General features: G+C 43.6%; 1 protein-coding gene across 16 annotated transcripts in view; it reads left to right on the plus strand.

Annotated features, from left to right (window-relative positions):
• The window catches only part of KIF21A (kinesin family member 21A), a 101,794-nt gene that overhangs the window by 17,230 nt on the left and 70,545 nt on the right, over positions 1 to 14,019 (plus strand). For all 16 annotated transcript variants that reach the window (XM_083399318.1, XM_083399322.1, XM_083399311.1 and 13 more), the window contains exon 2: positions 11,485 to 11,707. In XM_083399318.1, coding sequence (XP_083255444.1) covers positions 11,485 to 11,707 — 223 coding nt within the window. The remainder of the gene's footprint in view (positions 1 to 11,484; positions 11,708 to 14,019) is intronic.

Below are 14,019 nucleotides of genomic sequence, written 5' to 3' on the forward strand. Positions count from 1 at the left end.
CATCCTCAGAACAACCCTGTGAGGTGGGGAAGGCGTAGAGAATGAGGTTAAGCCCAAGGTTGCCAGTGAACTTCATGGCTGAGTGGGGATTTGAACTCTGGCATCGCCATTCCTAATCTGGCATTTGAAACCAGTGCTCTTCACCTGGTGCCCTCCAAATGTTGCCAGGCTCCAATTCCCATTAGTTCCAGCCAGCATTGCAAAAGGTCAGGGGCAACGGGAGATAGTAGTTCAAAAATCTGGAGGACAGTGTGTTGTGGAAGACTACTCTAACCACTATACCACACTTAAAGGTAAAGGGACCCCTGACCATTATGTCCAGTCGTGGCCGACTCTGGGGTTGCAGCGCTCATCTCGCTTTATTGGCTGAGGGAGCCGGCATACAGCTTCCTGATCATGCGGCCAGCATGACTAAGCTGCTTCTGGCGAATCAGAGCAGTGCACAGAAACGCCGTTTACCTTCCCGCCGGAGCGGTACCTATTTATCTACTTGCACTTTGACGTGCTTTCGAACTGCTTGGTTGGCAGGAGCTGGGACCGAGCAATGGGAGCTCACCCCGTCGCAGGGATTCGAACCACCGACCTTCTGATCGGCAAGCCCTAGGCTCTGCGTCCCATACCACACTTACTTTATGGCTTTTGACCTCTTGATCATCTTTATGGCTCTCCTTTAGATCCTTAAAATGTAGTGGCTAAACTGAACGTTGTTATATAATCTAATATTAACTAGGATCAAGCAGAGAACTAATATAACTTCTGCTTTTGAATCGTAGAATTGGAAGAGACCACACAAGTCATCTAGTCCAACCCCCTGCAATGCAGGAATTTTTTGCCCAAGGTAGGGCTCAGACCTGTGACCCTGAGTCTCATACTCTACTGACTGAGCTATCATGTTAGGAGACAAAACAGGAGTATAGGGTCATGAGCAGCCCCATAGACTAGCCTTTCTCAACTTTGGGTCCCCAGATGTTGTTGGACCACAACTCCCATCATCCCTAGCTAGCAGGACCAGTGGTCAGGGATGATGGGAGTTGTAGTCCAACAACATCTGGGGATGCAAGGTTGACCTTGTACTCCTGTTTTGTCTCCAAGTGCAGTCATTGGGCTACCTTTGAATAGGAAGGTGTTAACCTATTGTTGGAGGGACGCGGGTGGCGCTGTGGGTTAAAGCCTCAGCGCCTAGGACTTGCCGATCGCATGGTCGGCGGTTCGAATCCCCGCGGCGGGGTGCGCTCCCGTCGTACGGTCCCAGCGCCTGCCAACCTAGCAGTTCGAAAGCACCTCCTGGTGCAAGTAGATAAATAGGGACCGCTTACCAGCGGGAAGGTAAACGGCGTTCCGTGTGCTGCGCTGGCTCGCCAGATGCAGCTTGTCACGCTGGCCACGTGACCCGGAAGTGTCTGTGGACAGCATGGCTCCCGGCCTATAGAGTGAGATGAGCGCACAACCCTAGAGTCTGGCAAGACTGGCCCGAACGGGCAGGGGTACCTTTACCTTTACCTAACCTATTGTTGCAGCTCTCTCTGAGTCCTTTCACAGTAGGAAGCACCTTATAGGTTGACATCATACAAACATGGCAATAAATAGAGATTGTCCCAGGGATGCAGGAAGCAGGTGGACCACTTGAAATGGAGAAGTAGAAAAAAGTGGGCGTGTTTTTCAGCATTCATGTCAGATACTGGGTGCAAGCAGGGATGCTGTTGAGAGTGGTTTGGTTGGCATTTGTAACAAATTGCCTCTCCAGGCCGTAAGTTACAGCACATTGCTTTCCTTTTTACTTTAGTCTTCCTATGTACATGTACTAGAGAATTGCACCCTCTTCGTTCATACCGAGAGGAAACAAAAACATGATCCCTGGCTTGTTGGAAGAATACAAACTGCAACCCCGGTCCTCCTATAATGTTAAGTGAGGGATTGTGAGAACGGGGATGAGATGAGCAGCCTTAATGGGTACATTCATGAAATAACTTTAACCATGGTTTACAGTGACGTTTTGAATTGTACCAATATATTAAGGTAAAAGAGCTGAATACCTGGGTGTCAACCTCTTTCAGAATGGCATAGCTGCCACTGTGCCCATTGAGCTCTTATTCTTTAATTCAGTGCTGAAGGTTTTTGGGAGTTGAGGGAAAAGCTTCAAAACTTGTATTGTTCTCGCTTAGTGCAACTTATTGCAATAACAATTTTTATTGCTTATTTGAGAACTGATTTAGGCAGACACATTATCTTTGAACATAAACGCACAGCTGAGGAAGTTAAGCTTGCATTTTAGAAAGTCTTTCCCCCCTCCTAGTGCTTGCAGGGGCACTGCTGTTAAACAGCCAAGCCAGAAGTAATTTGCTTTTAATGGTTTTTATACAGCAGCTGAGAAATGCATGATTTGGAACTGTTCTCATTCTTCCCCTGTCCCCCTCCTCCCCCTTAAATAAGGACTGATTTAACAGAAGAGTTTTTGACCCTGAGAAAGCTAGACTCTCTCCCACTCCTGCTGCCAAGGAACAGCAGTAAGGCGTTGAGCTGATAGGCGAGACTCCAGGATCAGGTGTTTACCACTTTGTATGGGGTGGAAAGAGACTGGCAGAGAAATGAACTGGCAGCAGCTGTGTGAATAAGGGGAGAATTGTTCCACAAATTATGCAAAGCAAAAAAAAAAATTGACTGTAGCATGCTATGCAATATAACCAGCTAAATCCTCAGCAGTTGTATGAATTTCGTACAGCACAACTTGAACATGCATGGACAAAATTATTTTGTTGTTTACTGCATTTCTTAGCTGCTTTATATGAAAAAGTCTCAAAGTGACTTAACACTGTAAGACGAACAGATGAAATTGGTTAGAAATTAGGATCCCCCTCAACATGTCTGGTGTGTGTTTTGACAGACATAAACGTATACCCTTTGTATCTAACTCTGAAGGGCTAATCTATGCATTTAGGTCATTGCGTGATGGGTGCTCAAAATTGCCCTATGCATGATTGTAAAGGAAAGGTAGTGAGAGTGGGTTGGTGTGCTGCTGAGTCCTCATTTCGAGCATATTATTTCGAATGTGCATATTATGAAATCGGCCAATATAGAGTTGACTTGAGGGTTCCTCAGTCTTGCTCTAAGCTATGACCCTCGTACCCCTCAAGCCTGAGGTCAAATGCTGCCCTTGGGACCTTTCCAAGCCAAGCCCCTGTTCCAGACCACACTTCTCCCAAGCCCTGCTCTATGCCTTAAAGGTAAAGGTAAAGGTAAAGGGACCCCTGACCATTAGGTCCAGTCATGGCCGACTCTGGGGTTGCAGCGCTCATCTCGCTTTACTGGCAGAGGGAGCTGGCGTACAGCTTCCGGGTCATGTGGCCAGCATGACTAAGCCGCTTCTGGCGAACCAGAGCAGCGCACGGAAACGCTGTTTACCTTTCCGCGGAGCGATACCTATTTATCTACTTGCACTTTGACGTGCTTTCAAACTGCTAGGTGGTCAGGAGCTGGGACCAAGCAATGGGAGCTCACCCCATTGCGGGGATTCGAACAGCCAACCATCTGATCGGCAAGTCTTAGGCTCTGTGGTTTAATCCACAGCACCACCCGCGTCCCATTGCTCTATGCCTTAATTGAGTCCTTTTTTCCTGCAGAAATGTACTATTGATCTGTGATAATGATGCTTGCTTGCTTGAATAGAGAGGTGTGTGTGTGTGTGTGTGTGTGTGTGTGTGTAGAAAGTCTGACATTTAGGTACGGCAGGAGTTTGGCCCACTTTTGCCTGTGGCCTTCCCCAGCTTTGATACTTGGCTCCTGGAAGAAAGATTGCCCAAGAAGGACTGTGGGCCTCATGTTTCCAAAGGTCATCTTTACCTTGGCTTAGAAGTAGAGCAATGCTTTGCAAGCCGAAAATCCCAGTTTCAGTCCCTACAATCTCCACGTAACGCTGGGAAGGACCCCAGACTGAAACTCAGGAGAGCAGTAGACGATCGGCGTAGACCAACCTGATCTGGGTCACTTGATAGGTTGGTGGAATTGTCCCCCTGTCAGTCGCCTGCTATCAAATGATGCCAGGTGATTGAAACTTCAAGAGTCTTCCTTTCACAGTCAGAGCTTGAATTCAGCACTTTCTGAATTTGTTGCCTTTTTTCTCTCGCCATGCGAGGCAACAGATCAAAGGAAGCATACTCGCCTTGATTCTTCCTTTATGTCTGTGGCTTGAAATCTTTTTGAACTTCCATGGCTGGAACTTTCCTGTGCCTAATGTCATGTGACAGCAGAAGCAGGAAAGATGAGGCTTGTTACATAAAAAATGGCCTTGTGGGCTAACCCCAGAGGGACCTGCAGGCTTGAGGTGTCTCACCACTGGTGTAGACAATACTGAGCTAGATGGATTAATTTTGTAATACCTGAAGGTGCATCAAATTTCCAAATGGATCTTTATACATGTCGTTTATATATGCACTTTTTTAAAAGCAACATCTTAATCTTTGGCTCAAAGAAGAAAAGAAGCTAAACCTAAATCCACCCTCTGTTTCCCAAGTATTCCCTCCTCATGAAGGTTCAGGACAGCTTTGTACATTGCAACGAGAGGGCAATGCACACATTAGTTGTGTAAAGTGCAAAAACAAGCCCCCAGGGATGAACTGTGCCTGTAAAAGTTTGCAAAGTACATGCCTTAGAAGTTGCTTTTGGGGGTGGAAGGGACATGCATCACAAGTGTGATAGCAGTGCAACATTTGTGTGCGTCTGGTCTATCCACTTTATTGTAACATGTGAAATGGCCTTCAGAATTCAGAAACTTAAGGAATATCCTATATTTGCTTTGGTGGCAGCCTCTGAAAAATTGGTGTGATTGCTGTAGTATTCCCTATATCTGAAATTCCAGTATGAGAGTCCCAGTGTTGGTTATCTTCCTCAAAGCATGCCTTTCAATAACTCTCCAGGTATTTCCATTTTGTTCAGGTGTATCTATGTAAGAAAATAACACAGCTTTACAAACATAAACCCATTCAGCAGATATAGGACTTTTAAACAAACAAACAAACAAACAAACAAACAGGGGTGAATTAGGACCTTAAGAAAATCCTGGAGTTAATATCAAGCCAGTGTAAATCTCTGTCAATAGAAACTGCAGAAGTGGAGAGCAATGTGGTTGTTATCTCTCCGCCCTTTCCTTTCCCTTGTAGCTGAGTGTGCTCCTCCCATCTCTTCCAGAGAGTAACATGTTTAGCGGATTCAGAACCAAGCGTTGCTATTCAGGAATGTTCAAAAATGTAACTCTGCTCCAAGTACGGTATGGGCAAGCATGTAATTTTCAGCCTGGGCTATTTTGTGATCCTGACATTTTTCTGCCTGCTGCATGGTGAGATTTCACCAGCTCATAGCAGCAGTTCAGCCCTTGCGCGAACAGCCTACCTTCTGTTTAAAAACAGAGCAGCTTCTGTTCACTTGAAATAGTCAACAATAAACTGTAAAGGATTTTTTTCTCTCCTGCAGTATTAAATATGTAACAATTTGTAAAAGCTGATTGACAGACCCACCAAATGACAGACAAAAAGGCAAAAAAACCAAAACAAATGAAATGCTAAAATGGATTGTGGATGTTAAATGGGGGTGATAAAGACATTTTGGTGTAGGGTAGAGTAAATGTTTTCTTTCGCTTCCCTGTGCTGTTTCCATTTGTGGGGAGGAATCCTTAAAAAAAGCCCAACCCAACCACTTTGCATCTCAAAGCTGAACTGTGAAAGGCATCCCTAAAGTTCTTTGAAAACTTTTGTGAAAAACTGAAGCATCCTACTTCATATGAGAGACATGAGATGCCCAGCCTTTCATGAGTTCACCTCCCCGACTCTCACATTGCTTATTGTGAGTGAAAAATTTCAAGAGATATAAGGATGGTAGTCTCTAAGTTGCTGTGAGCTTCTTTATATTGCTTTGCTGCTACAGTTATTACACTGTTATACAGCCAAACAGTTATTATGACATTGCTAATGAAACACATTAAAGTGAGCAATGCGTTGAAATGATATAGGAAGAATTTACGTGGAAATACTGGTTACGTTTTCCATGTTACATGTCTGCTGTGTACGGCTTCCAAGAGAAAGTTGGGTACCTGCTTAGAGAAGATCTATTTACTTGACAGCCAACACTCAGTCTCTCTCTCTCTCCCCCCCTCCATCTCCTTGCTTTCTCCTTGGCAAGCAAACAAAAGACCTTATGAAGCAGCAAGAGGATGCCGTCTGTACTGAGCTGTCTGGCAGACCATTACAAAATGGCCAAAGGATTATTTTGGGGGAAAGGGGGAGGAGAACACAGCTTGACATCCTTCCAGCTAAGGTTAGCAACTGCCCAGTGATGAAGGCAAGAGGTCCAAGAAAACCAAATCAACATATATAAATGGGTTGCCTCTGAAACTATGGCGCAGTTGAATAAGCCTGGCTCTTGTGAATTCACTTAATGGCTGCAGAAGCTTGTTCTGATGAGAGGTCCAGAAAAGGATAATTAATTTAAGAAAATAAATCTTATTAAGCCAAGCCGAACCGTGACAGCAACATATGTGAACTGTTGCCAGACAAATTCGATTTCTCCGGTGACAGCAAAGGTTGCAAGGTTTTTAGCTGGGGCAATCAGAATAAGATCCACTATTTGACTATTGATTCAAAACCCTAAAATGTATTTTCTATAGCTGACTTTTCATTTCTATTCTTTGTATATTGTATTATTGTTTTATTGCTATGGCTGACGCAAATAATGATTCATTCATTCGATCAATCCAATTACTCCAGTGCCATATTTTGCTTTTAATTAAATTATGACTATTACTCCTCTTTCTCATCTGCCAGTGAAAAGTGACAGCTTGTCAGTTCCCGGGTTTTTAATATAGCTCTTTTAAATAGATATTCCTATTTATTATTATTATTGTTGTTGTTATTATTAATTGAATTTATATACCGCCCTATACCCGGAGGTCTCAGGGCAGTTCACAGAACAAAAAAACAAACTTAGGTCCATTACAGAATGTCTAGGAATTGGTTTATTTGCCCCTGTATAATTTGCTGGAATTAATGGCTTTGCTAGGAACTAGCCAATATAAATGTTATTAAAAATAAATTGTGTTTTTCTCCCTCTGGCTTGGAAGGGGAGCTCAAAGTAGATTGCAGTCTTTAAAAGTATATATACTTCTTTTAAAATTGTGTTTGTAGAGATGTGAAGACCTGGAAAAGCAACCTGGAAAAATGAGGGTTTGTGTGTAATTAAAAACAACAACAACACCCTTCTTTCCCCCAGGCTTCCTTCATATCTCTTAACCCTTAGTATGCCAGCCAGTAACAAACATTCTCTGAGAGGTAACACAATGTAAAAGCCATTGAAAAAACAACAAAAAGCAACAAGCAAAATTTAATCATAATAAAAGCAGAAGAGAGAGAACTGCCAAAGGTGTTTGCATGAAGGTTTTCACAAGACTTTCAGCCACATAAGGTGTCACCCATCCAACTACAGCCCCCTCTGCCCCATCCCATCCTATCTTGGAGGGTCTCCTACCCCCAAACTGAGATTGTCTGTGTGTGCAAGGAACAGAAGTGAGAAGAAGAGGCAGAAAAGCCCTGCTGTGATGCAAAATGTTTCCTCTACTTTTCATCCAACCCAATACAAACGAAGCACATTAAAAATAAATAAATCGAAATCCACCAACTAGGAATTTTTTTTTAAAAAAGAGAACCCTAAATCATTATTTCCTAACTGTGTTTAAAAGGGAGGGGGAACCTAATATGTGACCTGCTTTATTTAGGAGAGTTATACTCCACTGTTCAGACTGTTGCAATTTGCCAGAGCAGTCAAAACAATGCCTGAATATACGCACAATGAAAATAACAATAAATAAATGTTAAAAGGAGCAAAAATAAAACCATATTGCAAGATAAACTTCAGTATTTTGAAGACACTGCGCTTCCACACAATGCCACCCAAGGGAAGAATACAACAAAAAAGACCAAATATACTATTATTATTATTATTATTATTACTCCTCCTCCTCCTCCATATTTCCTTTAAATAAGAGCAGTGGGGATCTTGGCAGGCATCAAGTGAATGTGTATACAGTGGTGCCCCGCAAGACGAATGCCTCGCAAGACGGAAAACCCGCTAGACGAAAGGGTTTTCCGTTTTGGAGGTGCTTCGCAGGACGAATTTCTCTATGGGCTTGCTTTGCAAGACGAAAATGTCTTGCGAGTTCCTGCGGGGTTTTTTTCATCCCCCCCCCTTTCCCAAGCCGCTAAGCCGCTTAACAGCTGATCCGCTAAGCCGCTAATAGCGCTAATCCGCTAAGCCGCTAATGGGCTTGCTTCGCAAGACGAAAAAAACCGCAAGACGAAGAGACTCGCGGAACGGATTCTTTTCGTCTTGTGAGGCACCACTGTATGTCTACATAGAGTTCATGGGCATCACATTGGGGACCGAACCCCAAACAGAAAGTGAATTCAGAACGTGATTGATTGTGACCGAATCACTCCTCTGGTGCCACTGAGCCATTCTAAATGTTCTTCCTATGGTGTGAGAACCACTCATAGATTATTAGCAATCATGAGGATGGAAGAATGCCTAAAAGACCACCCTGGGGCTCATTTATACAACTGTTAGTTCACAGATAGCAAGCTGATTGCAAGCTCCTCCTACAAGTGGAGGATGACAGAATAAGGCCTTGGACTTGATCTTTTTTCTAACGACAATTCTTGAAACATTTTGCCTCTCCCAAGTTACTACTGGCATAAATCACAGGTGATGTTTTGTAGAGTAGACTTGTAGAAGGGAGAAATCACTTGCACTATAATGTTACATGTATGTTTATATTGGCACAGCAGACTTCCGTACTGTAAACTTGTTTCCCTACTGGACAGGTTGTTGGAGCGTGTTTTGGTTTTTTAAAAAAATAAAAATTATTGTTCCCTTAAGAATAGTCATAAATGGTTCTTCCAGTTTCATCATGTACTGCAGGTTTTGCTCAGGACATGTGCTAACCTTGACTACTTGGAAAGGGATTAAATTGACAATAGTATTATAAATAAACTATTGTATGGGCTGTCATGACGTGTGGTATGATACCTTGTAGTTGTGAAGCTTTTATTGTTGGATCATCTGCACGTTTTCTGCCATTTGTGTGTAAAATTTGGGGGTGGAATTAAGTGAAAGGGAAATGCATTATATTGTTCTAACTCCCAATGTAGGATTGCTCCTAGATGCTTTCAAATGTTTCCAGTTATTGATGGAAAAACGTAATTCATTACCAGACACAAAGAAGCTGAATTCACAGTCTGTCATCAATCACTGCAGCTGCACAGTCTATGTTTACAGTTCTGAAGAAGTCCAAGTTCATAGAACCATGGAATTGTAGAATTGGAAGAGGGACCATGAGTTTCATCTAGTCCAGTCCCTGCAACGCAGGAATCTTTTACCCAACATAGAGCTCAAACCCGTGACCTTGATATTAAGAGTCTTATGATCTAGCAACTGAGCTAAAACTTGTGCTTGGTGGGTGAAACCCCAGACTTCTTGAAATGTGCTGTTTTACATTCAATCTTAGGTAAATTCAGAATAATTTCTTTGGCGCCCCTTGTGCGATTGGCATTTGATTCATTATATTATAGATACAAACTACCTAGCTTGTATCAGATTTTGAAATGGTGGTGGTAAGTTTCAAACCACATATTGAAGGCAGATGCATGCCATGAAGTCACTTCCTTTTTTTAAAAAAATCATTTTTATTAAGTTTTCCATTTTAACAATCCAATCAAATCACATTGTTGTTGTTTAGTCGTTTAGTCGTGTCCGACTCTTCGTGACCCCATGGACCAGAGCACGCCAGGCACTTCTGTCTTCCACTGCCTCCCGCAGTTTGGTCAGACTCATGTTTGTAGCTTCGAAGACACTATCCAACCATCTCGTCCTCTGTTGTCCCCTTCTCCTTGTGCCCTCCATCTTTCCCAACATCAGGGTCTTTTCCAGGGGGTCTTCTCTTCTCATGAGGTGGCCAAAGTATTGGAGCCTCAGCTTCACGATCTGTCCTTCCAGTGAGCACTCAGGGCTGATTTCCTTAAGAATGGATAGGTTTGATCTTCTTGCAGTCCATGGGACTCTCAAGAGTCTCCTCCAGCACCATAATTCAAAAGCGTCAATTCTTCGGCGATCAGCCTTCTTTATGGTCCAGCTCTCACTTCCATACATCACTACTGGGAAAACCATAGCTTTTACTATACAGACCTTTGTTGGCAAGGTGATGTCTCTACTTTTTAAAATGCTGTCTAGGTTTGTCATTGCTTTCCTCCCAAGAAGCAGGCGTCTCTTATTTTCGTGGCTGCTGTCACCATCTGCAGTGATCATGGAGCCCAAGAAAGTAAAATCTCTCACTGCCTCCATTTCTTCTCCTTCTATTTGCCAGGAGGTGATGGGACCAGTGGCCATAATCTTCGTCTTTTTGATGTTGAGCTTCAGACCATGGTTTAACACCCACCCACACCCACACACCCAAACACACACGCTGGTGGCAGTCCTAAGCAGAATTGCAGCCTACTGAAGTTGTGTCTTAAATAAAAACATACTTGTGTATGACAAGTTGTTTGCCCAGAAGTTACCATGAATTCCAGTTGGGTTCTTGTGGAAACAAGTAACTTTCTAAATGGTAGCAAAAAAAAAAAAAAAAAAAAAAAAAAAAAAAGATAAAAAAAATCTTATGCTCATGTTTGGGTTAATGTCTGTTAGGATTTTCACAAATAATGATAAAACTAGGTTGTCGTTTTTGTGCTGCTTGGGAGATGAAACAGGCCCTTGTTAGCTTAGTGCTGCACCATATAATCCAAGCTAGAATAACCTCCTCTTAAACTATTGAGCATCTGAGGTCTACTTGTTTTAAAAAACAAACAAAAATAATTTGTTTTTACTCCGCCGTGGGGCAAAGGCTTTTAAAATTAAATTGAAATAATCTCCCTTCTATTCTTGTTACCATAGTAGGTCTATTCAAGTCAATGTTGTTATCTTTGGCAGGCTTCTGCACTTTGAAAATAATGTGGATATATTAGGCCTGATTGTCCTCTGTTCTGCCATGGCTTTTTTCATTGGCTGATTGTAAATTATTAATTACCAGTTATATGACAGTTCACTCAGAAATCCCACTGAGTTCAATAGGGATTACTCATGAGAAAACGTAAATGGGACTGTAATCTTAGAATACAACCAGGCCAACTTGAGAAGGACAAAGTCACCTTGGAGACTTGAATTCCACTGGTACAGCAGAAAGGGTGCCTAATGGTGGTTGTTTTTGTCCTTAAATATTAAGTAGATCATCCTTTCCATTGTTGCAGGTGAGCGGTGAGTATTCTGCGTGACTTCAGTCCCTCTTGGGCATATCTGATTTAAATTTATTGGGGGACTCTTGAAATAAGAAGCGTTAAGTTGTGTTCTGTTCCAGTGATGTAATATCTGGCATTTTATTTCTCCTCCTCCTCCAACCCCCGCACCCCACCCCAGAATCAGACCTCAACTAGCCAAAGAAAAGATTGAAGGATGCCATATCTGCACATCTGTCACACCTGGAGAGCCTCAAGTGTTCCTGGGGAAAGATAAGGCCTTCACCTTTGATTATGTATTTGATATTGAATCCCAGCAAGAAGAAATCTATATACACTGCATAGAAAAACTGATTGAAGGCTGCTTTGAAGGATACAATGCTACCGTGTTTGCTTATGGGCAGGTAAACTTTACGAAGTTTCAAAATTAATTGTTTGCTTTTCAGTGATTCTGTCAGATGGCTTTTGCGATTGCTCGAGAGTAAGCAGGCAGGACTCCAAACCCGTATTTTACAGGTTTTATTTTGGCGCAAACTATTTACAGTGATGCGGGTGGCGCTGTGGGTTAAACCACAGAGACTAGAGCTTGCCGATCAGAAGGTCGGCGGTTTGAATCCCTGCGACGGGGTGAGCTCCCGTTGCTCGGTCCCTGCTCCTGCCAACCTAGCAGTTCGAAAGCACGTCAAAGTGCAAGTCGATAAATCGGTACTGCTCCGGCGGGAAGGTAAACAGCGTTTCCGTGCTGGCGACATGACCCGGAAGCTGTACGCCGGCTCCCTTGGCCAATAAAGCAAGATGAGCGCCGCAACCCCAGAGTCGGCCACGACTGGACCTAAGGGTCAGGGGGCCCTTTACCTTTACTATTTACAGTGAAGAGCCCCAAAGCTCATGTCTGGCTCAATCGCTAGCAGAATCTGGGAGTGGTCTTTTTTGGGACCTCCCCCAACCTTCTCCCTCCCTCTTTGTGCCTTAGGCTACTGCGCAGGATGGGTGATGGCAAGGGCGTGTTTCCCTCCTGTCCACCTTGCCCAGGAGCGGTGGTAAGGCTCCCACCAGCATCCTCTGGTCCTTGCACCTCTTCCCCACTAGAGGTGGGGCTTTCCTCCTCCCTGGAAGAGGAACTGCTTTGCAAGATTTTCGGAGGCTCCCTATAACACAACTGCCCTTCTATTTCTCGCCTCTGAGCCGATGGCAGTTCCCTGACAGTGTTAAGTTGTGGGTTAACATATCAGATGACACAGCGATTCTTCAGTCAGCTCTTGTTTATTCACAGGCCAGAACAGAACTGAACTGAAGGGTTCAGCCAGCCTGCTTATATAGAGCTCAACTAGAATGCAACAGTAACCATTTTCTGTAACTATCCAATCACTGAACGTCACTTTCTATCCCTTATTTGCATATGTGGACCTGAACTATCTACAGTATCCCCCTGCTGGCCCAGGCTGAGAACTTCAGTACATAACAGTCAGAATCCAAACAATGTTCCGAATTTTTAAAAAAATTAAAGCTGCTCGTAAGGAGTGTTTGTAATAATTCAAGCAGGTATGCTTGAATTTCACCTTTTAGTAGAGCTGAAAACAAATAGATTTCAACATGGGAGAATTATCAAGATTTCAAGGCTCATTTTTGGGTATATTAAAACAGTGATGTATTTTTAAGCAGGTGCAGAGCAGTACATTTGAGGCAGAAGGTGCTCAGAAGTGCAATCCCTCAGCTTGAATTACAGTGGCCCTGAATTCTAATAGGTCTGTTCAAAAGAGGATGTGTCCAGCTCAGATTGGACTTTCCTCTTCACTTTTGTCCCTCCTCTCCCCATTTGGCATAAATGCTGTTTCGATATAGCCAGGGATGCTGAGAGCATTTTAGTATCTGGAGTTGCCACAAGTTAGCTACTCCTGCTCAAATGACTTGACTGATGGTTATCTCTGTTATCAATACTGGGATGTCAAGTTGTGTTCTTTTTATCTTTTCTTCCTGGCAGTCTCCTAAACATCCAGGCACTGACCAGGCAGGTCCACATTTGTCAGTAATTACATTTGTATACCACCCTTTATCTGAAGATCACAGGGCGGTTCAGTACAAAACGAGAGCTTCAAAATACATAATAAAACAAAAACAAGTTATGAGTTTTCCTCCCAGGGGTTTTAAATTAGTTTCCAGTGTTTTGGTCCCAGTACTGCTTGGGAACTGCTACTGTAGGGCGGGCAGGCAGCCACATGTTGCCTAAGCAACTGTGTTGTTCTGTTGTTTGGTCCTGATGCTTTGACACCTGATGGTCTACTAGATTGAGGAGAGGGTGATTTTGGAGTTCCAGTGGGTGGCTGCCTTCTTGGAGCATTATTTTCCTGCAGTATGTTACTTAACACACCCTTTTCTTCATATTAAGTTTAGCATGACATAATCTACCTAATAACCCGGTTTCCCTTTTTCTTTTTAACCACTGCAAAACGTTGGGAAATGTGTTTTATGGATAGGAAGCCAGTCTAATCCTGCTTCAGCTAGCACAGGGATCTGCAACCCGCAGCTCCGGAGCCGCATGTGGCTCTTTTACACCTTTGCTGCGGCTCCGGGGCGGATACTAGTGAGGGGAGGAGGCGCATTGTGCGCCCCGACACTCCCCACTGTGGCGGGCGCTGTACTGGCTGTGACGTCGCATGGGGGTGGTGTGTGCGTTAGTCACGCACCGTCCCGATGTCGCCTTCCTGCCTGCCCGCCC

The sequence above is a fragment of the Podarcis tiliguerta genome (assembly GCF_965153285.1).
Source record: "Podarcis tiliguerta genome assembly, chromosome: 10".
NCBI lineage: Eukaryota > Metazoa > Chordata > Lepidosauria > Squamata > Lacertidae > Podarcis > Podarcis tiliguerta.